The sequence below is a fragment of the Chlorocebus sabaeus genome, chromosome 11 (genome assembly GCF_047675955.1).
Source record: "Chlorocebus sabaeus isolate Y175 chromosome 11, mChlSab1.0.hap1, whole genome shotgun sequence".
NCBI classification, from domain to species: Eukaryota; Metazoa; Chordata; class Mammalia; order Primates; family Cercopithecidae; genus Chlorocebus; species Chlorocebus sabaeus.
The window spans coordinates 5,010,131-5,038,089 of record NC_132914.1 but is presented as its reverse complement, the minus strand read 5'-3'; the positions used below and the strand labels follow the sequence as shown (position 1 = coordinate 5,038,089).

General features: G+C 41.0%; 1 protein-coding gene across 1 annotated transcript in view; it reads right to left on the bottom strand.

Annotated features, from left to right (window-relative positions):
- GALNT8 (polypeptide N-acetylgalactosaminyltransferase 8) overlaps window positions 1–27,959 on the bottom strand; it is a 62,911-nt gene that overhangs the window by 12,710 nt on the left and 22,242 nt on the right. The window contains exons 3-6 of the mRNA XM_007967302.3: window positions 20,697–20,863; window positions 15,670–15,853; window positions 14,742–14,939; window positions 14,128–14,242 (exon numbers count right to left, since the gene is read on the bottom strand). Of these exons, the coding sequence (XP_007965493.3) occupies window positions 14,128–14,242; window positions 14,742–14,939; window positions 15,670–15,853; window positions 20,697–20,863 (664 nt within the window). The remainder of the gene's footprint in view (window positions 1–14,127; window positions 14,243–14,741; window positions 14,940–15,669; window positions 15,854–20,696; window positions 20,864–27,959) is intronic.

The following is a 27,959-nucleotide window of genomic DNA, read 5'->3' as shown; positions in this document are numbered from 1 at the left end:
TTGACCAAAAGATACCATGGCTTATGACCCAATTACAAACATTCATTTGTACCATCCTGATGGATGTAAATAAAATACACTTGTCAAAACACACATTCTCATATTGAGCTTAGAAAATGTGATGTTCATCTCAGTAGCTAATGGGACTATCCAGTCACATTGGATTGATGTGATGTCTCCTGTGTCTTCTCTTCACGGTTGCCTAAGTGAGCTGCAGTTTCTGGGAGGTAATTAGCCCATAGCAGTGGCTAGCAACCTAGCACACTCATGCCAATGGGAGTGCCTGAGATAACGGTGTGTAGCTCAGGCCCCACTGGTTCAGTTAACTTACCAAAAGAGTGTCCAACTGAGTAGTCAGTCTCATTATCTGACTTTCAAATTGTTTTCATCCTTTTCTCCACTTCTTAAAACCCTGGATTCCCCTTCCTTTACACCCTATTTCCCAGAACAATGAAGTAAAAAAAAAAAAAAAAAAAAAGGCTTTGAAATCAGACTGACCTATGTTCAAATTCTGGTTCCATCATTGCACACCTGGCAGCTAGCATGTTTTGCAGCTGCCAGTTGTGCAATGATGGAAGAAGCTGACCCTCAACTTACTCATCTGCTAAAAGGGCACAGCCACTCTTTAGACTGTCACCAGGATCAAATGACATAACAAGAAATCAGTTATGGCAGCCTCTGAGATAACCTGAAGTACACATTTTCTTTCATTATCCTTCTTTGGCTTTCCTCATTGGCCCCCAGAATGATGTGGAGGTTACATTCAACTTGCATTCAAATATTATTATTCTCTCTAGCCAAACATTCAAAATCCAAAGATAACCTTACTCCAATTTTCCTAGCTGATGGAAGTCTTTACCTCACATGAATTCAGGGAGAAAAATTAACTTTGTCATAAGAAATCTTAAATTCAAGTTAAAAGTCAAGACTGCCGAGGCCAGGTGTGGTGGTTCATGCCTGTCATCCCAGCAATTTGGGAGGCTGGAGCAGGAAGATCACTTGAGGTCAGGAATTTGAGACCAGCCTGGCCAACATGGTGAAACCCTGTCTCTACTAAAAATACAAAAAGTAGCCGGGTGTGTTGGTGTGCACCTGTAATCCCAGCTACTCAGGAGGCTGAGGCAGGAGAATCACTTGAACCTGGGAGGTGGAGCTCGCAATGAACCTAGATTGCACCACTGCACTCCAGCCTGGGCAACAGAGCAAGACTTTGTTTCAAAAGAAAAAAAAAAGATTGCCATTTATGAAGTAATGCCCATAATTAGCTTTGCCCAAAAGTCTTCAAACTCTGCTCTCAAAATTTATTCCCACTTGCCAAACTCCTTCCATCATCTCTCTCTGTCTCCCCCTCTTTCTCTCTCTCTCTCTCTCTCTCTCACACACACACACACACACACACACGCACACACACACAGACACTAAGCTTCTGATGATAATAATATATTACTTTGTGCCATATACTGTCCTAATACTTTCCATAAATTTAATCCTCACCATACAGGTATCTCCCTTTAAGTAACCTGCCCATGTTTGCCAGCTAGTAAATGACAGAGCTGCATTGTGAACCCAGGAAGTTACATGTCCAGTTCCAGCACAGCGCGTGACATAAACAAGATGCTCAACAAATGCTGTTTTTTCTTTCCTACCCATATCTCCCTGCTTCACCTTTCCTACCCATCATCTCCATTTACACACATTGATGAGCACATCCTGCCATGGCCACTAGATGTCAGAATAAAGCACTCCATGCAGCTCTGCTATTCAAGATCTGCTACTGGAGAAAGATCCTAGTAAGTGCTTAGAAGTTTTAAAAGGCAAATAGTCACACACAAACCAAGAAGCTGGATATGGGCAGAACTGCTTGCTCCAAAGAAAAGGAAAAGGATGACCCTATATTTTAAGCAAAGTCCATTTTAAAAATCACAAAATATTAACATAAATAGAACGTATTGTAGAAACTGAAATGGCAGTGTTTTATGTATGTTTGGGAGAATGAAAACAGAGAGACTCAGCCTAGGTGCAGAAGGAGAAAACAAAGCAGAAGGAACTCAGAAATAATGAGGGCTTTGGGTCCTAAGTTGAAGAATTGGAGAATTCACCTAAAGCTCTGGTAGGTAGGAAAACCCAGCCACAATGGAACTAGGGTCATCCTCAAGACTTTGCTAAGTACCATACATAAAGTATTTTTGCATTTATATTTTTTGTGTGAGAGACTACTTGTACTCCCAAAGTCTGTTCTGCTCTACATCTCCAGTTATAGAAGAAACACCTGGGCATGTAACCCACTAACTAAAGTCTGTATTTCCCAGACTCCTTTGCACACAGGTGTGGCCATGTGACTACGTAATGGCCAATAGAATGCGAAAAGAAACAACATACACAACTTTCAGGTAGTGCTCTTAAAAAGAAAGAGCTTGCTCTCTCTCTTTCCCCCTTTTCTCTCCCTACTGGCTAGAATACGAATACGGTATTGAGTGTGGCAGGACCACAAAATAAAAGTCTTGGTCCCTATCACCCTAGAGCTGCCATATCAATCCTGAATTGCTTATGTTCAAACTGTTATAGGAAAGAGTAATTAATTTCTATCATGTTGAAGCTTCTGTTATTTTAGCTTCTGTCAGAGAAGCTGAGTGAGCATTCTAATTAATATTTTATAAAACTATATCAAATTCATTATTGCATTGTGACTGTACCATCATTCTTATGAGGTACACTAAACAAAATGCTTCTCTCCATTTCACAAATGGGAAAACTGATCAGACCACTGTATTTGTCTGTTTTCACACTGCCATAGAGAACTGCCTGAGACTGGGTAATTTATATAGGAAAGAAGTTTCGTTGACTCACAATTCATCACGGCTAGAGAGGTCTCAGGAAAATTACAATCATGGCAGAAGGCAAAGAGGAAGCAAGGCACCTTCTTCACAAGGTGGCAGGAAGGAGAATGAACACAGGAGGAACTACCAAACACTTATAAAACCATCAGATCTTGCGAAAACTCACAATCAGGAGAACAACCTGGTGGAAACCCTCCCACCACGATCCAACTACCTCCACCTGGTCTCTCCTTTGACATGTGGGGATTGTGTGGATTATAATTTAAGATGAGATTTGAGTGGGGACACAAAGCCTAACCATATCAACCACCATCCCAAAAAAGTTAGTTTTCTCTGCCAAAGAATGATTATGGCTTAAGGTATAACCCAGACAAGACTCAAAAGTTCATTTGTTAACATTAAATGTGGAGTCCTGAGTGGGTCCTTATTGGGTATAGTACATGGCTATGGGGTCATCAGTTTCAGTTAGAAAGAAATTAAAGAGAGTGGAATGAAATAAACTCTAGATGGGAAATTACTTTGCTCCTCCAGACACCACAATGGACCAGAGATCACCTCGTCACAAGCACAGAATTTCAGGGCTTGGAGGGGAAAAAAAGGTCATCTTATAGAAGCTTAGTCCACAGTGAGTTAGTAGAGACAGCATTAGAACTCAGGGTCAGTGTTTGTTACAATGCCAACCTGACATTCTTATTATTGTCACTTTTACCATTAAACATTTATTGAGTGTAAACCGTGTATCACTCACCATACGAGGTGCTTGATGCAGGAGGTAAGGTTTAGAGGGCTTGCATGTTGCACACAAACTCTTGAGTGGCAAAGCAGGATTTTGACTTAAGTCTGTCTGTCTCCAATACCTGTGTAATTTCCACTACTTTCCATGGCCTCTTTTAAGAGTTCAGCCTTAGCCTGAAAGATGAAAGATGAACTACCAAGAACAATCACAAACCCACAGGCCAGCCCCTTCTAATGAGGCCCTGAAGATTATGCCAAAAAGGTAAAAGAGATACTGTGGAAATGATATTTTATCCACAAAGCCTCTTCTAAATTGATCCTGATGCATGAAAATTTATTGGCCCTCATTCTTCACACCATTTTAGGGTTGGCCATGTGACTTATACTCTGAAATAGCTTGCTACTTCTAAACCTAGGCCTTCCAAGACTTCACATGGTCCCATTGGCCCTCTTGTACACTATAAGAAGAGCTTTCTGTCCTAGGTAGCTGCTATCCCACATTTTCCTGAGCCCCAGAGTGAACATGTGTGGATCACGGCCACTCCATCTGAGCCAGCTGGATCTGCAAATCTGTGAGAATTGATTATTGTTGCTTTAAGGCACTGAGTTTGGGTTGATTTATTGCATGACATTTTTGGCAAGAGCTAACCAACACACTGGCATATTTTGAATCTGCACTTGTAATTTCTCTATTTTTCTTGGTTTGCATCCTGAATTCCCTTAGAGAGCACAAAAATTCAGGTTGGGAGAGGTGGTGGAGCAAGATGGTGGAATAGAAGGCTCCACCAGTCGTCCCCCTGACAAGGATACAAATTTAACAACTATCTACACAAGCAAAGCACCTTCATAAGAACCAAAAATCAGGTGAACACTCACAGTACTCGTATTTTAACTTGATATTGCTGAAAGAGGCACTGGAGAGGTAGAAAGGACAGTGGTGAATCACTGATGCTACCCCTCCCCCATCCCCACTAGCTGCAGTGTGGTGTAGACAGCACTTCTGTGTGTTGGAGAAGGAAGAGCACAGCAATTGTGAGGCACTGAACTCAGTGCTGTCCTGTTAGAGCAGAAAGGAAAACTGAAGCAAACTCAGCTGCTGCCCACCCAAAGAGGGAGCATTTAAACCAGCCCCAGCCAGAGGGAAATCACTGATCCCAGAAGTAGAACGTTGAGTTCCCCCAAACCTCGCCACCAGGCTACAGTGCTCTGAGTCTCTAAGTAAGCCTGAAAAGCAGTCTAGGCAACTATTAGGTGAATCCTAGTGCTGAACTGGGCCCGGAGACAGTGAGTTGGGGGTGGGGAGGGAGGTCACACAACCTACTGAAACACCAGTTGGGGCCACTAAGGGAGTACTGGCATTACCCGTCGCCTAACCCCAGGATGTACAACTTGCAGCTCCAGAAGAGACCCCTTCCTTCCATTTGAGGAGAGGGGAGGGAGAAGTGAGGAGGACTTTGACTGCATCTTGGATACCAGCTCAGCTACAGCAGGCTAGGAAATCAGTCAGAGTTGTGTGGTCCCTGGTCCAGGCCCTAGCTCCCAGCTGACATTTCTAAACATACCCTGGGCTAGAAGGGAGCTCGCTGCCTTGAAGGGAAGGACCCAGTCCTGGCAGCATTTATCACCTGCTAGGTGAAAAGCCCTGGGACACTGAACAACTAGCAGCAATACCCAATACTACACTGAGGGCCTTGGGTGAGTCTCTGAGACTTGCTGGCTTTAGGTACCAGCTTGGCCACAGGTGGGTAGAGCACCAAGCAGTCTCTTGGGGGTCCCTGATTCCAGGACTTGACTCTTACATGGCATTTCTGAACCTGCTCTGGGCCAGAAGGGAGCCCACTTCCCTGATGGGTGAGTCCTAAGCCAGGCAGCATTCATCATAAACTAACTTGAGAGTCCTTGGGCCCTAAGGGAACATGAGTGGTAGCCTGGCAGTACTCCCTGTGGGCCTGTGGTGGCACTGGCCTCTAACTTTGGAAAGAAGAGGGAAGAGTAGGAAGCAGTGTGTCTTGTGGTTTGAGTGCCAGCTCAGTCACAATATAATAAAACATGAGGTAGACTTTTAAGGTATTTTACTTTAGTGTCTGACTGCCAGACAGCACCTCTGGACCCACTTGGGACCTGGAGGAATACATGGCCCTGAAAGGAAGGACACAGGCCTGTGTCCTGTGTCCTGGCTTTGCCACCTACTGATTGTAGAGCACCAGGGCCTCAAGGGAACATAGGAAGTATGCAGTGAGTGGTCACAGCAGGCCTTGGGTGAGACCCAGTCCTGTGCTAGCTTCAGGTCTGACCCAGAGCAGTCGCAGTGGCGGTGGTCACGGAGGTGCTTGTGTCACTGCACCCCCAGCTGTAGGGAGCTCAGAACAGAGAGAGAGAGACTCCACTTGTTTGGGAGAAAGTAAGGGAAGGGAACAAGGGTCTCTGCTTGGTAATCCAGAGAATTCTTCCAGATCTTGTCCAAGACCATCAAGGTGGCACTTCCATGAGTCTGGAAGAACCACAGCATTACTGGGCTTGGGGTGCCGCCTAAAGTAGGTACAGCTTAGATCATGACACCCACGTCTTTTTGCATATCTGGAAAGTCTTTCCAAGAAGGATGGGTACAAACAAGCCTACACAGTAAAGGCTACAATAAGTAGTCTTTACTTACAACAAGCAGCCTAACTCTTCAATGCCCAGACACAGAAGAACATCTACAAGTACCAGGATAATTCAGGAAAACATGATCTCACCAAATGAACTAAGGGACCAATCGTAGAGAGAGACATGGGACCATTCAGACAGAAAATTCAAAAAAGCTGTTTTGAGGAAACTCAAAGAAGTTCAAGATGATACAGAGAAGGAATTCAGGATTCTATCAGATAAATTTAACAATGAGATGGAAATAATAGAAAAGAATCAAGCAGAAATTCTGGAGCTGATAAATGCAATTGGCATACTCAAGAATGCATCAATGTCTGTTAATAGCAAAATTGGTTAAACAGAAGGGAGATTTAGTAAGCTTGAGGACAGGCTATTTGTAAAATACATAGTCAGAGGACAAAAGAAAAAAGAATACAAAACAATGAAGCATGCCTACAGAATCTAGAAAATAGCCTCAAAAGGACAAATCTAAGAATTATAGGCCTTAAAGAGGAGGCAGAGAAAGAGAAAGGGGTAGAAAGTTTATTCAAAGGGACAACAATACAGAACTTCCCAAACCTAAAGAAAGATATCAAAGTCCAAGTACAAGAAGGTTACAGAATGCTAAGCAGATTTAACCCAAAGAAAACTACCTCAAGGCATTTAATAATCAAACTCCCAAAGATTAAGGATAAAGAAAGGATTCTAAAAACAACATACAATGCAGCTCCTATACTTTCTGATAGCAGACTTTTCCGTGGAAACCTTACAGGCCAAGAGAGAGTGACATGACATTTGTAAAGCGTTGAAGGAAAAAACTTTTACCCTAGAACAACATATACAGTGAAAATATCCTTCAGACATGAAGGAGAAATAAAGACTTTGCCATACAAACAAAAGCTGAAGGACCTCATCAACACCAGATCTATCCTACAAGAAATGCTAAAGGGAGTACTTCAATCAGAAAGAAAAGGACGTTAATGAGCCATAAGCAATCACCTATAGGTATAAAATTCACTAGTAATAGTCAGTACACAGAAAAACACAGAATATTATAACACTGTAACTGTGGTGTATAAACTACGCTTGTCCTAAATAGAAAGTCTAAATAATGAATCAATCAACAATAATAACTACAAAACCTTTTCAAGACATAGTACAGTAAGACATAATGGAAATGACAAAAAGTTAAAAAGCAGCGGGACAAAATCAAGGTGTAAAGTTTCTATTAGTTTTTTTTCCCATTTGTTTGGTTGTCTGTTTATATAAATAGTGTTAAGCTGTCATCATCTTAAAATAATGGGTGATAAGATAATATTGCAAGCCTAATGAGAACCCCAAACCAAAAAACATACAACAGATACACAAAAAAATAAAAAGCAAGAAACTAAATCATATCAACAGAGAAAATCACCTTCACTAGAGGAAGACAGAAAGAAAAGAAACAAGAAAGAAAAGACCACAAAGCAACCAGAAAACAGATGACAAAATAGCAGAAGTCCTTTCTTACCAATAATAACATTGAATGTAAATGGACTTAACTCTCCAATCAAGACATAGAGTGGCTGAATGAATGAAAAAACAAGACCCGCTGATCTGTTGCCTATAAGAAACATACTTCGCCTATAAAAATACACATAAACTGAAAATAAAGGGATGGAAAAAGATATTCCATACCAATGAAAACCAAAGAAAAGCAGGAGTAGCTATATTTATATCAGACAAAATAGATCTCAAGACAAAAACTATAAGAAATAAGGAAGGTCACTATATAATAATAAAGGGGTCAATTTAGCAAGAGGGTATAACCATTTTAAATATAAATGCACCCAATACTGGAACATCCAGATATATAAAGCAAATATTATTGGAGCTAAACAGAGAGATAGGCCCCAGTACAATAACAGCTGAAGACTTCAACATCCTATTTTCAGCACTGGACAGATCTTCCAGACAGAAAATCAACAAAGAAACATCAGACTTAATCCGTACTATAGACAAAGTGTCTCTAATAGATACTTACAGACATTTCATCCAGTGGCTGCAGAATACACATTCTTCTCCTCAGCACATGGATCATTCTCAAGGACAGACCATATGTTAGGTCACAAAACAAGTCTTAAAACATTCAAAAAATAAAAATAATAGCAAGCATTGTCTCTGACCACAGTGGAATAAAACTAGAAATCAATAACAAGAGATATTTGGGAAACTATACAGACAAATGGAAATTAAACAATATGCCCCTGAATGACCAGTGAGTCAATGAAGAAATTAAGAAGGAAACTGGAAAATTCATTGAAACAAATGATAATGGAGACACAACATACCAAAACCTATGGACTATAGCAAAAACAGTACTAAGAGGGATGTTTACAGCTCTAAGTGCCTACATTAAAAAGAGTAAAAACTTCAAACAATCTAATGATGAATCTTAAAGAACTAGAAAAGCAAGAGGAAACCTAACCCAAAATTGTAATAGAAAATAACTAATAGATCCCATTTGTCAATTTTTCCTTTTGTTGCTATTGCTTTTGGCATCTTTGTCATGAAATCTTTGCCCATCCCTATGTCCTGAATGGTATTGCCTAGGTTTTTATAGTTTTGGGTTTTACATGTAAGTTTTTAGTTCATCTTGAGTTAATTTTTGTATATGGTATAAGGAAGAGGTCCAGTTTCAGTCTTCTGAATATGGCTAGCCAGTTATCCCAGCACCATTTATTGAATAGGGAATCCTTTCCCCATTTCTTGTTTTTGTCATGTTTATTGAAGATCAGATAGTTATAGGTGTGCAGTCTTTTTTCTGGGTTCTCTATTCTGTTCCATTGGTCTATGTGTCTGTTTTTGTACTAGCACCATGATGTTTTGGTTGTTGTAGCCCCATAGTATAGTTTGAAGTCAGGTAGCTATTATTAAAAAGAAAAAAAATAACAGATGTTCACAAGGTTGTGAAGAAAAAGGAATGCTTGTCCACTGTTGATGGGAGTGTAAATTAGTTCAGCCATTGTAGAAGGCACTGTGGTGATTTCTCAAAGATCTAAAGACAGAGATACCATTCAACACAGCAATCCCTTTACTGGGTATATACCCAAAGGATTATAAATCATTCTATTATAAAGACACATACATATGTATGTTCATTGTAGAACTATTCACAATAGCAAAGACATGAAATCAACCTAAATGTCCAACAATGATAGACTGGATAAAGAAAATGTGGTACATATACACCAATGAATACTATGAAGCCATAAAAAATGAAATCATGTCCTTTGCAAGGACATGGATGGAGCTAGAGGCCTTTATCCTTAGCAAACTGACACAGGAACAGAAAACCAAATACCACATGCTCTTACTTTTAAGGAGAAGCTAAATGATGAGAACACATGGACACAAAGAGGGGAACAACTCACACTGAGGCCTTTTGGAGGGTGGAGGGTGGAAGGAGGGAGAAGATCAGGAAAAATAAGTATGGAGACTAAGCTTAATCCTTAGGTGATGAAATAATCTGTACAATAAATCCCCATGACACAAGTCTACTGATATAACAAACCTGCACTAGTACCCCTGAGCTTAAAATGAAATTTAAAAAATAAAAAAGAAATAATAAAGATCAGAGTAGAAATAAATGAAATTGAAATAAAAAATACAAAATAGTCAATGAAACAGTCCAGGCATGGTGACTCACACCTGTAATCCCAGCACTTTGGGAGGCTGAGGCGGGAGGATCACGAGGTCAGGAGATCAAGACCATCCTGGCTAACATGGTGAAACCCTGTCTCTACTAAAAATACAAAAAAATTAGCCGGGCGAGGTGGCGGGCACCTGTAGTCCCAGCTACTCAGGAGGCTGAGACAGGAGAATGGCATGAACCTGGGAGGCGGAGCTTGCAGTGAGCCAAGACTGTGCCATAGGAGTCCAGCCTGGGCGATAGAGCAAGACTCCATCTAAAAAAAAAAAACAAAAAACAAACAAAAAAAGGAACAACAACAACAACAAAAATCAATGAAACAAACAGTTGGTTTTTTGAAAAGTTCAACAAAATTGACAAACCTTTATCCAGACTAACTGAGAAAAAAAGAGAGAATATCTAAATAAATATAATCAGAGGTGAAAAAGACATTACAACTGATACTACATAAATTCAAAGGAACATTACTGGCTACTGTATGCCAATAAGTTGGAAAATCTAGAAGAAATGGACAAATTCCTAGACACAATGAACCTGGTTCAAGATTGAACCAAGAAAAACATCCCGAACCTGAACAGACCAATAACAAGTAATGAGATCAAAGCTGTAATAAAGTTTCCCAGTAAAGGAAAACTTGGGACTCAGTGGTTTCACTGTTGATTTCTACTGAACATTTAAAGAAAAGCTGATACCAATCCTACTTAAATTTTTCCAAAAAATAGAGGAGGGAACATTTCCAAACTCATTCTATGAGGCCAGTATTACCCTTATACCAAAACCAGACAAAGACACATTAAAAAAAAAAAAAAAGAAAAGAAAAGAAAACTGCAGACCAATATCTCTGATGAACATTGGCACAAAAATCCTCAATAAAATATTAGCAAACTGAATGTGACAATACATTAGAAAGGTCATTCATCATGAACAAGTGGGATTTAACCCTAGGATGCAAGTATTGTTCAATACATGCAGATCAATCAATGTGAAACATCGTATCAACAGAATGAAGGACAAAAACCATGTGATCATTTCAATTGATGTTGAAAAAGCAATTGATAAAATTCAACAACTATTCATGATTTAAAACTCCTCAAAAAACTATGTATAGAAGAAACATACCTTAACATAATAAAAGCCGTATACAACCCACAGCTAATATCACACTGAACAGGGAAAAACTGAAAGCCTTTCCTCTAAGATCTGGAACATGACAAAGATGCCCATTTTCACCACTGTTATTCAATGTACTACTAGAAGTCCTAGCTAGAGCAATTAGACAAGACAAATAAAGGCATCCAAATTGGAATGGATGAAGTTCATGTTACCCTTGTTTGCAGATGACACAATCTTTTATTGGAAAAACCTAAAGACTCCACCAAAAAACTATTAGAATTGATAAATTCAGTAAAGTTGCAGGATGGAAAATCAACATCCAAAAATCAGTAGCATTTCTCTATGCCAATAGTGAACAATCTGAAAAGAAATGTTTAAAAGTAATTCCATTTACAATTGCCACAAATAAAATTAAATACCTAGGAACTAAGCAAAGAAGTAAAAAATATCTCTATAATGAAAACTATAAAACACTGATGAAAAACATTGAAGAGGACACCAAAAAATGGAAAGATATTCCATGTTCATGGATTGGAAGAATCAATATCATTAAAATGTCCATACAACCCAAAGCAATATACAGATTCAATGTAATCCCTATCAAAATGCCAATGACATTCTTCACAGAAATAGAAAAAAACAATTCTAAAATTTATGTGGAACTGCAAAAGACCCAGAACAACCAAAGCCATGCCTAGCAAAAAGAACAACACTGGAGGAAACACATTACCTGACTTCAAATTATACTACAGAGCTATAGTAACCAAAACAGCATGGTACCGGCATAAAAACAGACACATAGACTAATGAACCACAATAGAGAACCCAGAAACAAACCTACATGCCTATAGTGAACTCATTTTTGACAAAGGTACCAAGAACATACACTGGGGAAAAGACAGTTTCTTCAATAAATTGTGCTGGGAAAACTGGATATTCATATGCAGAAGAATGAAAGTAGGTCTGTATCTCTCACCATACACAAAAATAAAATGAAAATAGATTAAAGACTTAAATCTGAGACCTCAAATTATGAAACTACTACAAGAAAAAAATGAGGAAAATCTCTAGGACACTGGTCTGGGGAAAGATTTCTTCAGCAATACCCCACAAGTACAGGCAACCAATACAAACACTGACAAATGGAATAATATCAAGTTAAAAATCACAGCAAAAGACACAATCAACAAAGTGTAGAGACAGCCCACAAAATGGGAGAAAATATTTGCAAACTACCCATCTGGCTAGGGATTAATAACCAGAGTATATAAGGAGCTTAAACAACTTTATAGGTAAACATTTAATAATCCAATCCAAAAATGGGCAAAAGATTTGAATAGACATTTCCCAAAGGAAGACATACAAACGGCAAACAGGCATGTGAAAAGATGCTCAACATCACTGATCATCAGATAAATGCAAATCAAAACTACAGTGAGATATCATCTCACTCCAGTTAAAATGGCTTATATCCAAAAGACAGGCAATAAAAATGCTGGAGAGGATGTGGAGAAAAGGGAACCCTCGTCCACTGTTGGTAGGAATGTAGATTAGTACAACCACTATGGAGGACAGTTTGTAGGTTCCTCAGGAAAAAAAAAAAATATGTATATATAGAGCTACCATATGATCCAGCAATCCCACTGCTGGGTATATACCCAAAAGAAAGGAAATCACTAAATCAAAGAGATATCTGCACTCTTTTGTTTGTTGCAGCACTGTTCACAACAGCCAAGATATGGAAGAAATCTGTGTCCATCAACAGATGAATGGATAAAGAAAATGTAGTACACAATAGAGGACTATTCAGCCATTAAAAAAAGAATGAGGTTCTGTCACTTACAACAACAAGGATGGAACTGGAGATTATTATGTTAAGTGAAATAAGTCAGGCACAGAAAGATAAACACTGTATTTCTCACTTACGTGTGAAATTTAAAAATCAAAACAATTGAACTTATGGGCATAGAGAGTAGAAGGATGGTTACCAGAGGCCAGGAAGGGTAACCGGGGGAGATGGGGATGGTTAATGGGTACAAAAATAATAGTTACATAGAATGAATAAGACAAATAAGACCTACTATTTGATGGCACAATAGGATGACTATAGTTAATAACAATTTAATTTTGTATTTTAAAATAACTTAAAGAATATAATTGGATTGTTTGTAACACGAAGGATAAATGCTTGAGGGGATGGATACCCCATTCTCTATGACATGATTATTATTCATTGCATGCCGGCATCAAAACATCACATGCACACCCTAAATATATACACCTACAATGCACCCACGAAAATATAAAATTTCATTTATTTTAATTTAGGTTGGTCATGTGATCTAAACAAGCATGGGAAGCTGTCGGGGGCAGACAAGAGGTATCACTGCGGAAGTGTGAAGCCAGTATTTTTCCAGACACACAGAAGTTGGTCAGAACTAGCACTGGTTTGAGGATTTATTTTTTCTTTTTCTTTCTTTTTTAATAGATACAAGGTTTCACCATGTTGCCCGGGCTGGCCTTGAACTCCTGGGCTCAAGCCATCTGCCTGCCTCAGCCTCCCAAAGTTCTGGGATTACAGATGTGAGCCACCGTGACTGGGCGGGTTTGAGGATTTCAATTATATAATGATAAAAACCTGGCTATTTGTCTTAGATTGGACTATATCTCAGCACAAACTCAGGCTATCACGTCAGCTGCTCTGGCTGTGAGTACAGAAGCAGGCTGGCTGCCCACACGTCTGCATTCCCTGGTCACACTGCCCACTCCTGTTTTTGCTGTCTTTGGCCTTCTAGAGAATCATCTGCTCCAAGGTTAAGTTTATCCCAGGAGATGCATGAAAAATGCCCAGAGTACTCAAGTGAAATAGGGACATCTATCTATTCAGTCCCAACTTGACCCCTTCCCACCCACACCTCCCGGATTATATGGGCTATACCAGGAGTGTCCACTCCAGAAGGAATGTCCACTGGTCCATTCCTTGGCCCAGTCACCTGGAAACATGAGAATGTCTCCACCTTTAAGCCAGTGACATTCAGCCTTGTTCTAGGATTCCAGGGGTCCTAACTACCTTTCTATTATTCCCCTTTCTGCTTTGTCCCATAAAGAGAAGGGAAATGTACACACCCGCAGGCTAAGCTCCACGTTCTCTCCTCCGTAGATGAGCATTCCACCATCCAGAGACCCGATCTCTCCCAGGAAGTGCCTGTCAGCAGCCAGGATGCCCATGATTGAAGGACTCCTACAGAGCACACAGCAAGAGTCATTAATCTCTCCATGAGGAGCGGCGGCGAGGGATGGGATGCTCAATGAGTATTTGGGCTTCAGAACTCTACCTAAGTCTGTTCTTATCATGAAGGCCTTCCCTAAACTCTCAGGCTGGACTAAGCGCCTGCAGCTTTCCCTGGCCCACTGTGTTATCATAACCCTTCTCAAAATATATTGAAATTACATCTTTTTCACCTAGGTATCCTTACTTCATAGCCAGTTAATGCTTGAAATGGCCAAAATGTTTTCCAAAATTTTAAATATTTTGCTTGATTTTTGCCTGAAAGTCCCTAAATATCCCAAAGTGTCTGTGATTTCTTAACTGGGATGACTTCTATCCCTTGTCCTTCACTTCATCCCCTCCCCTCCTTCCACGTCACCCCAAGTACTACCACCAAAGATAAACGAAATCCATGCAGTTCATCCTGCCTTCCCACATGCTACTCAAGTTCCCTGAACCTCCTCAGACTTACTTCACTGGGGCAGTGACATCATGCAGATCAATCCAGGCTTGTGGCAGTGCATCGTAGCGGCACCAGAGTTCCCAGTTAAACCCATCAACTGCCAGTTCATACTTATCCAGTTTGAAGGTGTCAAAACGAATGTTGTCAAACACAGGAGACACAATCACGGTGCGGTCTTCCTGAATCCGAGCCAAGATTGGCTCTGCCCTAGAAGAAGAGTGTGCAGCAAGCCCAGCTTGGGTATGAGGACAAGCAGTAGGAGACAGCAGATAAAGCTGTTTCAAGCACCTTGCCCTGACATTGAGTACCTCCTCCATTTAGGCTGTGCTGGGTTGTGAGTAGAACTCTCCAGAGTCCAGAGAATCTCTGTACCTTTCGGGATAGCTGAAGCTGCTAGCAGCCAACCCATGTCAAGAACAGGTTTGAAATTAGTACCCAAGTAGCACCCCCAGGCCGTTGTGAAGCAGCATTATCAGTCTGTATATTACTCCTTGAATTTACGTTATCTCTTGGTTCTCCCTGTTTCCAAGATGATGCTTCTTTCCTGTCTGATTCTCCACATTCTCTAAAGAACATAGTTCTCTTTATTTTATTATGTAATTTCAGGGCTGGGGAAAAACCTTTAAAATAACCAAAGGCTAATCTCCTCATCTTTACAGTTAAAGACACAATGTCTAGTTAAGTGAAGTGACTTACTCAAATTCACAAAGTATTTAGCAAAGTCAGAGTTAACGATCCAACTGTCAATACTCTCCACTATGCTACTTCTCTTAGCCAAGCAAAACGCCTGCATAAAAGCATGCTCCTTTGGAGAGTCCCTTTATTTAAGGCCCGGTGCTGACTTTCCCTATGTCCACAGTATCCTGTCCTGTGTTCTGTACATGCACAATGTCTCCTCTCTACCCTTTCCAGAAGAATCAGCCTCTTTGAGCCTTACCATCCAACATTGACTTCAATGTGAGCATCCAAGATGGCAACCACGTCTGCTGTGGCAGCTTCCCAGCCAGTGTTGCGGGCTTGAGCAAGACCTTTCCTCTCAGGATGCCGTATTATTTTCAGTAGTCCTGGATACTTCTGGTTGTAAAGCTTAATCTTCTCATCCAAGTGTACCTTTAGTTCTCCTGTCAATCAAGTGCACACCTATAGCAATTCTGAGTGCAACAATCAATGTGATACAAAAGTTTTATACTATCATATAATCATGACCTGACTACCTCCAGCATAAAGTGGGCAATTCTAAGAGTCAGCTAGAAAATAAGGAGTATTTCCCCTGCACCTGTCTTCTCCCTTTCACCTGAGGTGTACTGTGATCATTCCTAATTTCCTTTCCCTCACAGTTAAACTATCTTAGAATGATAATACTGCTTACTACATGTCAGGCACTGTTATAAGTGCTTTTTCACATTGAGAAGTTCTTGAGAGAATGAGTAGGACAGATCTAGCCCAAGGTGCACACGTTGATGGAAAACACTGCAGGAAAGCCTGGAACATCTTCATAGCTAAACTCTCAAGACTCTAGAGAATCCATAAATGATGAAAATTGTTTTGTTTTGGATATTCCCAGTTGACCTACTTAAGGACCAACTGGGACAGAATGCACAGATTAATCTCTTTGCCAGCTTCTAGCTAGTAAATTTAGCCCAAAAATTACGCAAACAAGATTCACTATTCCCAGATTGTTTTCAGGTAGTTTTCTTCCCTCTCTTTTAATAAAGCTTGTCTGTGGCTTTGTTCTTGGGCTCAGCCTACCACCGACTTCCTCACATGTAGGAAAACAACTTTCATGCAAATCACTGAACAGTATGCAAAATATCTAACCAAATGACTCTGAGTCACTCGTTGATAAAATTTAGTTAATTCCGAAAGTATCTCATGTGGTAGGCACTACAATACCCCCACTTTACAGATAAAGAAACTGAGGCACAAAGAGTTTTCAAAACTTTTCCAAGTCACTTATCTAGTAAGTGGTATGCCCTGGATGTGAACCTATGCTGTGTTTAGCCACCAGAACACACTGTCCCAAGAACTCTGTGAGTATCTGGCTGAGTTTATTAAGTCCTCCCTCCCTCTCCTCTCCTCTCTCCCCATAGCCAAGAAATGAGGTTCTTGCTGGTTCCTCTCTCAAAAGAAGAGCATATTCGTGAGACCCAGAGTGATCAAGACCTGGAATCAACACCTAAGTGACTGTGGCAGTAAAATTTACCCCATTTTAGATCTGCTGCACTCAGGAGTGATTGTCTCAATTATTGAAGGTGCTAAGCAGAGCCGGTACATCTAAGGTTGTTTGCTTCTTCTGGGGGTGAGCTGGGGTAGCCAAGGTGGCCAGTCTGTACACTTACCCAGGCACTACTTTTAGTCAGTAATCCACAGGAGGTGCCACTGAACCTGAATATCTAGATTCTAATTCAGTCACTACATCATTCTGTGCCACTTCCCATTGGATGTGTCTGTTTCCTCAACTTAGAGAAAAGTACCACAGTGGGCATGGTGGCTCATGCCTGTAATCCCAACACTTTGGGAGCCCGAGGCAGAGGAGTGCTTGAGCCCAGGAGATTGAGACCAGCCTGGGCAACAGAGTGAGATTGTTTCTTTTTCAGAAAAAAAAATATATATATATTTTAAAAATTCAGGAAAAGTACTAGATAGTCCGGACCCTTCCAACTCCAAATTTGTATGAGCCATAGATTCTAAGTCACCTCCTGAAAACTAATGCCTATCATATAGCACAAAAGTTAAGGACGCCTCAACGGGTTTTCTGAAGACAACCTATGCTCCCTTCCCAGTTTTGCCCTCCTGCTGGTCTCCTCCCCACAACCTGTGATTCCAAGCTGGTCAGCTCAGGTGCTTCTGGATTCCTCATTTTTGTTCACACCTTTCTTTCGGCACTCCCTAGTTCTCCACCCCAACCCAGTTTCCAAGTCTTCCCTCGTTTTCTCTGCTGTCTCAAATCCTATGAAGCCTTCAAGTCCCAATCCAAGCCTGCCTCCTCCAGGAACCCTTCTTAGATCATCACACCCCCCACCCCCACACCACGCTTTCTTTCGCTGACAGTTCACTCGGTTTGTCACATTATTCTTCACACACTGAAGTATCTTTCCACAGATGCGTCTTGCTTCATTCAGATGGAAACTTGAACTCTCTGACATCTTCTTCCCTGCCCACTGCCTGGCACGTGGTAGAAACTCAACATGTAGTTGTTGATTGTGAAATGTTCCTAAAATTAGGAAGAAAATACAGCATTCCATCTACCTTGATATAATTTTTTAAAAGCTGACACCTCATCTAACATTTGAGTGGCATTTAACATGTAAGCTGAGTGACGTGAATAAGCTTAACATCTAGGGAAAGACAGAAAGGAGGCAAACCTCTGGCACCAGGTTGTGGCATTTCAAAAGTACTGCAAATAATACTGAGATAGGTGCGGAGCAGAACACTAACTAGCATGTAATGGGAACAGGCTCTCTCCTGAGGCCTTTACACATATGATTTAATCCCAAAAGTGGTCCTATCAGATAGGCACCAGTATTTCCTGATGTTACAGATGCACAAACTGAGGTGAGAAGTGGTTGAGTCACTTGCCCCCAAATTCACATGGAGAGTGAGTTTCTCTTTCTGTAGGCATGATAGAGACTTCCATTTATTTTCCTGTTTAACACAAAACAGAGATTTGAGTTATGCTCAGTGTGGGCTCAGTTTGGCTGGTGTTTTTGTGGTTAATGACAGAGACTCTCTAATTCCTGTCCCTGTAACACCAAAGAATGGCTGACAGTCCCCTTTTCTGTGACCATCCAAACAAATCATCTCTGTGGAAAACCAACATGGGTTTCAGATCTAAATGAGAGGAATGTGTTATAATGGAGTGCAGTTTCGAACAATAAGAAAGCTTTGGTTTTTCTTTATGTATCTACACTGTGTTTGTAATCTTGTATTTTTTTATTTTATTGTTCCTCAGGAAAAAGTCCTGAATTAAGTATTACCGACACCCCATAGAACATAGAGTATAGGCCATAGAGTATAGTGTTGACTTTTTTTTTCACAGAAAAAGATAACTTTCACACTATTCCAGCTCAATTCTTGTGTTTGCCTCAAGAAGACCCTGAGTCCCAAAGAGGTGAGGGGACTTGCCTGCGGTTGTCTCAGTCAGGGAGCAGAGCCAGGGTGCCTTCAGAAGTCCAGGGCAGAGGTCTGTTTAATCATGCTCCTACTTTTGGCTCGGAAAACCAGGTGTGCAACTTGGTACCAGTCTCCATGCTCAGAAATGAATGAAACCAGTCTCTTTTCTTTGGGTTTCAGTGGAATTTTGCTCTAAAAATTGTACCTTCTTATTTTTTGCTTAGTTACATTGGAAGTAAAAAAGAGGAAGATACGCAAAGGATGAAGATAAGTATTGTTAGTATGGAAGAGTCTTAAAAAGAAGGTTTAAGCAGTCATTTTGTTTGTTCTCTCTCCTGAGAGACAGGTTGAAAGTACAACAACCTATCTGGTACTTAAAGATCCACAGAGAAAGAACATATTCTGACTCCAATGAGCTGCCACTTCATAACGCTTATAGTCAGGAAATTCTTCCTCACTGCTAGCTCAAACCTCTAAGTTTTTGTAACTTAATTCTACTGTCTTTTATTTGTTGCACAAAATTAATAAAACTAAGAGTCAACACTTGCTGAGAGGCCACCATGTGCAAAATGCTTTACATAATTCATGTATTATAAAGGGAACATAGTAGTTAGGGCTAGGGCTCTGGACTCTGAAGTTTATGGTCAAATCTCAAGTCTGTCACTTACCAGCTGTCGGATGTTGAACAAGTTCCTTGATCAGTCCGTGACTTAGTTTTGTGCATCTACACAATGGGTCAAAAAGTGGTTCCTTCCTCATAGGGCTGTTGTAATGATTAAAATAGTTAACATGGCCAGGCACTGTGGTCATGCCTGTAATCCTAGCATTGTGGGAGGCCAAGGCGGGCAAACCACCTGAGGTCAGGAGTTCAAGGCCAGTTTGGCCAGCATGGTGAAACCCCATCTCTACTAAAAATACAAAACTTAGCTGGGCGTGGTGGCACACTCCTATAATCCGAGGTACTCAGGAGGCTGAGGCAGAAGAATTGGTTGAACCCGGGAGGCGGAGGTTGCAGTGAGCCAAGATCCCGTCACTGCACTCCAGCCTGGGTGACAAGAGAGAAACTCCATCTCATAAAAAAAGGTAACGCACATAGGGTGCTTAGAACAAGCAATGTTAGCTGTCATTATGATCTCATTTAATTCTCACTATAGTTCATAAAATAGTCATTATCATCAACATCCATATTTTGTGTATAAGAAAATCAGAACATGAAGACATTGAGTTACCCAAGGACATAACACTTATAAAGGAGAAGCCGGGACCATGAACTCAGAAAGTGAGGACTCAGGTCCATCATCTTCTACATCTCTTCCTTGGGTGGGTGGGCTAGACTCAGGGCAGGGGCACCCTGTGGGCAAGAGCCGTTGCCACTGTGAAGAGTCAGCACCCAAAGCTGTCTTTCCTCCAGGCTTCATGACCCAGGGAGAGTGGTCTGCTCTTCATAAGGAGCAACTCTAAGTCCCTTCCTGGTATCTGGAGTCCTTCTCTAGACTCCACTTCACCCCCCGCCAGGCTCCTTCATTGTGCATAAGAGGGGCAAAGGTAATTTGGAGGTACACGGTCCTGGCCTAACTCCCACCTCTGCCACTGGCTTGCGGTCCAATTTAAGCACACTGTGTGAGCTCTTTGTGTCTCAGTTTTCTCATCCATGTAGAGATAATTATCCTCTGTCTTGACTTTGTGAAGATTAAATGTGGCTAGCACAAACAGACCCTCAACCAATGATCTTTTTATTTTCCCTGCATGAGAAACCCAAAGTGTCCTAAACTGTAAGCCAAAACCTCTTTCCAGCCAAGCACAGGTGATAAGTGGTCGTTTTTACAGTTATTCTTTGATCACGTTGCTCACCATTTGAGCTGAAATCGTCCACCAAGATGATTTCCTTCAACAATCGAGAGGGTGTCCGGTTGATGATACTGGTGATGGCCCGTTGTATAATGGACAGAGCTTCATTCATGAATATGAGAACGACACTGAGGGATGGGAGTTGGGAAGGATATGTCTTCTGAAGACATCTATAAGAGATCATTTTTATAACATATTATTTTTTTAATTACTTAAACATTGCTATCCCATCTTTCCTTTCACTCTGTATGATGTTATATCGACCAGTTCATCCACCCCTCAAACTCAATGAAAAGCAAAACTCTTAGTGGCTTATCACAGTAGCAAGATTTTATATTCGTTTATCCAAAATTCTCCTGTTACGGGGATAAAATCTTTTTTTATTAATCTTTACCAGATGTTTCCATTTGAACATTCAACATACTTCAAAAGGAATTCCCATTCCTCTTCTACACCCGGATTAGTTTCCTTGCTGGCAGCCTTCTTCCAGTCATTGCCACAGCCCTTTTCCCATGTTCTCAGACCCCAGTCACCTTTGACACACCCTCTACTTCACCACCAGACACAGGTGGCAAACTAGCCTGTATTTACTAAATGCTTACCATATGCTAGGCACTGGTTTACCCTTTTTATAGCTTCATTGGGGTTAAATTGATACACAAAAACTGCAGATACACATGCACCCACAATATCATAATCAAGGTAATAAATGTATCTATCAGCTCCAAACGTTTTTTTCTATATGTTTGCCCATTTTTAGTTTGTTATTGAGTTTTGTAAGCATTCTTTATATATTCTAGACTTCCTATCAGACATATGGTTTGCAAATATTTTCCCCCACTCCATGGGCAGTCTTTTCACTTTCTTGATGGTGTTATTTCAGGAAAAAACAAAGTTAGTTTTGATAAAGTTCAACTTTTCAATCTTGTTTCACCTATGCTTTTGGTGTCATACCTAAGAAACTCTTGCCGACCCCTATCGCCCAAGATTTGCTGTCATTTTTTTCTAAGTGTTGTGTAGTTTTATCTCTTATATTTACATCTATGACCACTTTGTGTTAATATTTGTATATGGCGTGATGATGGGTCCAACTTTATTATTTTGCATCTAGATATCCACTTGTCTTAGCACCCATTTGTTGAACAGACTATTCTCTCTCCCATTGCATTGTCTTGGCACCCCTGTCAAGAATCGGTTGATCATAAATTTAAGTGTATATTTTTTCCCCCATGTAAAAGGATAGAGGGAGCTAAAGTTGGGTATTTTCATTCCACCATGGAGAAAGCTAAAGCAGGCTGGAGCTGATTGCTCCCCTTCTCCCAGGTAAGTTAGTGCCTTGGTCCATTTTGTGCAGCTATAACAGTATACCTGGGACTGGGTAACTTAATAATGAACAGAAATTTATTGGCTCCTGGTTCTGGAGGTGAGTAAGTCTAATATCAAGGTGCTGGCCTCTGGTGAGGGGCTTCATGCTGCATGATAACATGGCAGAAGGTATCCCATGGCAGAAAGAGCAAAGAGAGGATGAAAAGAACAAGAGTCCAGTCCCACGATAACAAACCCCCTCTCATGATAGTGACGGGGTAAGAGCACTCGCCCATTCACCAGAGCAGAGCCCTCATGACCTAAACACTTCTTCAGGGTCCCACCTCCCAATACTGTCGCAACAGCAAATACATTTTCACATGAGTTTCAGAGAAGACAAACATTCAAACAACAGCAGTTAGGCTATCATACAACTCCGGCAGGTTGGGCTCTGGTAAAATAGTTTCTCTTTCGGGCAGACCTTGTTAAGAAGAACAGAATAATCTGGCATATTTCAAAATGATTCCTTTTCACCTCTTCCCTTCTCCCTCCCAGAGGCAGGAGGAGATTTTTCTCTGATATTTACTGTGAGGATCTGGTAGAGGTCTGGGGGGTAAAATGTACACAAGTGTAGGAGCCCCTATGACTGGGTCTCCCCGAGTGTTTAATTCTCAGACTTGTCCACAATTCATCAATTTACAGTTCAGGTTTTCCTATCCTCGCACTGGTTCCCATGATTTCTGCTCTGGTAAAGTTGTGATTCTGCATATCTACCCATCTGTCTGTCCAATTTTGGGGGCAGCAGTTTGCCCTGCAATGTCACTTCCCTATAAGAGCTGAGAAGATTTTATTTTTCCATTTTTTCAGCTTTTTACTTGCTGTTAGGATACAGTGGGGACTTCTAAGCTCCTTAAAAGCCAGACCAGAAAATGAAAGTCAAACTCTTCATTTTTATTATTGTACTTTTCAGTTTTAGAATGATCATTTGGCACCTTTTTATAAGTCTTTATTGATAGTTTCTATTTGATGAGACATTGTCATTATAACCTTCCTTTAATGCTTTAGACATGGCTAACTTTAGTTCTTTGAATATATGTACAATGATGTCTTTGAAGTCACTATCAGATAAGTCCAATATTTGGGCCCCTTCTAAAGTTTGTTGCTTTGTTTTCACTTGTACACGAGTTACTACTCTTTCCTGTATCTTTGTATGTCTCATAATTTCTTCTTTAAAACGGGCCGGGCGTGGTGGCTCAAGTCTGTAATCCCAACACTTTGGGAGGCCGAGACGGGCAGATCGCAAGGTCAGGAGATCGAGACCATCCTGCCTAACATGGTGAAACCCCGTCTCTACTAAAAAACATAAAAAAAACTAGCCGGGCGAGGTGGCGGGCGCCTCTAGTCCCAACTCCTCAGGAGGCTGAGGCAGGAGAATGGCGTAAACCCGGGAGGCGGAGCTTGCAGTGAGCTGAGATCCGGCCACTGCACTCCAGCCTGGGCGACAGAGCGAGACTCCGTCTCAAAAAAAAAAAAAAAAAAAGTATCATTTTAGACAAAGTATCTAGTAACTCTATATATAACCCAGGAATAAATGGGTAAATGTCATTGTAATTTGCTTGGTTGTTTATTTATTCAATTGGTAACTTAGTTAAACTAATTTGCAAGGTCTATAAAATCTGTTTCTCCTGCAGTGTTCAGTCTTTAATGCTCATGATCTTGATCTTCTTTTTTTTTTTTTTTTTTCTTGTTTTTCTCTTTTAGCCTGGCTACCTAGGGGCTGCTTCCAGGTCATCATAAGCCACTTATTCATCAGCGATTGGATTTAAAGCTCCTTGGTTGATTAGATTCTGGGACATAGGTGGCATGGAGGCTGCGGTCACAGTTCAGGGAGTTTACATTTTGACCTACATACTGGTAGCTTGGATTTTTTTCTGTGATAACTCCTGAGAGAGCACAGCCTTAGGTATGCACACAGTCTTCCAGATTCCCAGGGATGTGCATGATTTTATTTTTAATCCTGGCTTCCTAGTTGTTGCCTCTGAGTCAGAGCAGTTTACTGTTCAAGCAGTATTTGTTCAGAGGTTGGGCTTCAGCCCCTAGTGCCGGTGAGGATTCAGCTGTTTGCTGATGGATCTGTGTTCTGGTTGGCAAATGATTTTCAGTCTTCCCCTCATTCAACTCTTGCTGTTCCTGAGCAGGTTCAGCCTGGGGCTTGCACACAAACTTCTAGACAACCCAGAGATAAGCGTGATCCAAGGAGGGCTCTTCTTGGCAATCGTTTTCCCTGATTCTTCCTGTTAAATTTCTGGTTGTTCTGCCATTTTGCTTGTTGCCACCAGAATTATGGAGCTATGAGCATACTTTTTAATTTTCTCTACCAAGATCTCTATTGCTTCAAACAATATCATTGGGCTGGACTTCTTTATCCTCTGTTCTAAATAAGGTCAGTCCCTTAAACATAGCTAGGGAGGTTTTCATCCTGCCTTTCCTCCTGAATAGAACTTCTGCACCACTGCACAGGAGCTGGAGGTGGAGACAGAAGCCCTTCTAGAATGACACCTTGCTCTACAGGTAGACGTGGGCTGGGGGAAAGGAGGTGGCGGCGCCGGGAGCTCCTGGTCTTCCTAGCTTGTGCATTCTGGTATGGAAGTTCCACTCTGACAGCAAGTTGGAGAAGGAGCAACTGGAGCCCAGTGTTCTTGGACTCATACACCTGGAGTTGAAATTTCACCCTATGAATAGAGGCAAAATAAAAGAAGGGAGTCACAACTGTCTCCCTCAATCACCTCCACTAGGAATACAACTTTTGCATTCCTAGTGGAGGAAGGAGAAGGTGTGAAATGTGGGTGGCCTGCCCTTCCTGGGGTGATACCAAGGACCTAGGTATGCTAGGACCTGCAGGGACAGGGAGCCCCCTTCTTGACCACAGCCACCAGAGCAGATAACCTTGTGAAGTTTCCGTAAGACAGAGCTGAGGGTGGGTGGGGGGAACAAGTCATGGCTCCAATGCCACAGACTCCTGCTGTTCTGAAGGATATTTAGTAGATTTTCTTGAAAGAATGTTTTTCCATTTGCATATTTCCTTAGAACAGTTTGTTAAAAAATTTAAATAATCATGATTTTTTTCCAGTTAAATAGTTGTTTTGCTAGGGAAAGAAAATGTTGCACTCAACACTTTGCCATTCTGGAAGGAAGCCTCAATCCACACATTTTTTAAAGACTTAAAGTAGTTGCCAACCTACAAATCCAGATTTCTTGTCTCTCTGACAAAGCAAATATTTATCTCACTGCAACCACTTTTCTGGGAGATAGCCCCTGCTCTGTCCAGAACCAGGGTTGCTGCAGTTACTCACAGTGTAGCTCGCTGTTCACCCATTCACCATCACCCTCACCCAAAATGCTCACAACATGTATGTTGGCAGGCATTTGAATTGCAGCCTCTGAAATTGCAAGGGGATTTTAGGCAAAAGCCAAAATGCAGATGAATGCCAGGGACACAAAAGAGCATACACTCCTTGGAGAACTGCCCTGCTTAGTAGTAGTGCCAAGAGATATGAGGATGGACATATCAGAAGGACTGGACATTGGAAGTTAGGAAGATTGGACTTTATCCTAGAGGGACTAAAGGATTTTAAGCAAAGAATTGGTATGATCAAATTAACATTCTAAAGAAACCATTCTGGCTGCCATGAAGACAACAGAAGGTAATCAGCCACATGTGGATGCCACAATACAGGTGGGAAGGTATGAAGACCTCACCTAAGGCCTACCCTGGAGAAAGAAAGGAGCGAGAGAAAGATACTTTCAATCTGATTTCCCCGTCTCACTCATTACTCAAAGGTAGTGGGCCGGTGGAAGTTGAAGGGGCAATACTAGATCACAAAAAAATTATCAGATACTAACAATACCCACACACAAATCACTTAGGGATCTTGTTAAAGTACAGACTCTCATCAGGAGGTCTGAGTGGGGTCTGAGATCCTGAATTTCTTCCAGGCTCCCAAGTGATACCAATGCTATAAGAGGGTGGTACAGTAAATAAGAGTAGGAGCAGAGTCTCCAGAAAGACCTGTGTTCACTCGAGTCACAGTCGTCACTTTCTATCTGCACGATCTTTTTGTGCTTCTCTTCCTTTCCTTATTTATAAGATGGTGAGAGTGGTGGTGGTTAGCAGCAATAGTATTAGTAGTAATAGTAGGAGGAGGAGGAGTAATCCTCACATCATAGTATTATTATGAGGTTCAAATGTGGTAATGTGCATAAGTGCTCAGAATAAAAGAAGCTCCATAAAGGTTATCTACTATTCTTACTACTTTGCTGGTTATTTTTGTTCTTGTTGTCATTATCACTTGGACAATGGCAACTTTCACTGAGCCAGGAGCAATAAGAGGAGAAAAAGAAGTGGATCAACTTAGGTTTGGCCGTGTGGCGTCTGAGATGCCTCTGAGTCACACCATGGAATTCCCTGGCAGGTCACTGCATATATGGCCCTGGAGCCTCAGAAGAACAGTCTGGATTACAGTCCTGTGGATTTGGGAGTCATTGCCATGTAAGTGGTGAATTCGTACGTGGATAAAATCACCTTAACTACCAGCAGAAAGGAGCCTTGGACTAAAGCCTGAGGATGATCAATATTTAAAGCACAGGCTAAGGAGCCTGGCAGAGATGAACTTTAAATTCTTTAAAGCCTAGTGGCAGTTCTTAATGTCTGGTATGGGATGGTTATACAATAAATCTGTATTTAATTGAGAGTAAGAATAGGTGATTATGTTAAATTGAAGACTGATTAAAATTCTGCTGAACTTCTCTTTCCTCTAATCCACATAATCACATCAGTGACTTCAGATGTTCTTTCCTCTGCCCTGTTTCCTATGCATCTTTTGCATATTCTTGTCTATATTCTAAATGCTTTCACGACACTTCTCTTATCCATACCCACATTTTCTTACCCACCGTACATCAATCAAAAGAGGTCAGAAATGTGCCTCCTGTGGTTCCAAAAGAATAATCTCTCCCTCCTCCCTGCATCACCAGCACCTGACCTGGAATGTGTAGACCAGCACTATCCAGTAGAATTTTCTGCAATGATGAAATCTTTTATATCTATCCTATACATAATGATAGCTACTAGCCACGCGTGCCTATCAAGCACTTATAATATGGCTAATGTAACCAAAACTTAAATGCTTAATTTAATTTTAATTAATTTACATTTAAATAGCCATATGCGACTGGTAGCTATCATACTGAACAGTGCAGCAGAAGATACTGGAAAAGTATTTGTTGGTTGGATGACATCTAGAGGAACCGACCTCTAACCACTCCTCCCAGCAGAGAATCACAGTGTACCACCTCAAGCAAATAATTTTAACTAATTTACATTTAAGTAGCCACATGTGACTGGTAGCTATCATATTGAAGAGTGCAGCAGAAGATACTGAAAAAGTATTTGTTGGTTGGACGACATCTAGAGGAACCGATCTCTAGCCACTCCTCCCAGCAGAGAATCACAGTGTACCACCTCAAGCAACGGGAGAGAATGGCAGAAGGAGATAAGGTAAGTTCTATGTGCTACAGCTGAAAAGATAAACTTTATTCATATCACAATTTTGCCTGAAACTACTGTTGTGTGGAACACATAAACTAATTTCTATACATGCAAACAGACTTTAATCAGTTGCAAAATATGTATTCTTACATTGGGATTTCCCAAAGCAAATTATGTGGCTGGCATAATTTGCCTTAGAAAATCCCAGTGTGAGAATATATATTACACTGGGAGGGCCAGCCTCATGGTATGCAACCTGGGCAGTCACACAGGACTCCACATGTAGGCCTCCCCCATTGATTTAATTCATTACTTTTATCATCTTGAAATTCTTAATTATTTTTTAACAAATGTCCCTCATTTTCATTTTGCACTGGGCTCTGCAAATTGTGTAGGTGGTCCTGTTCACAGCA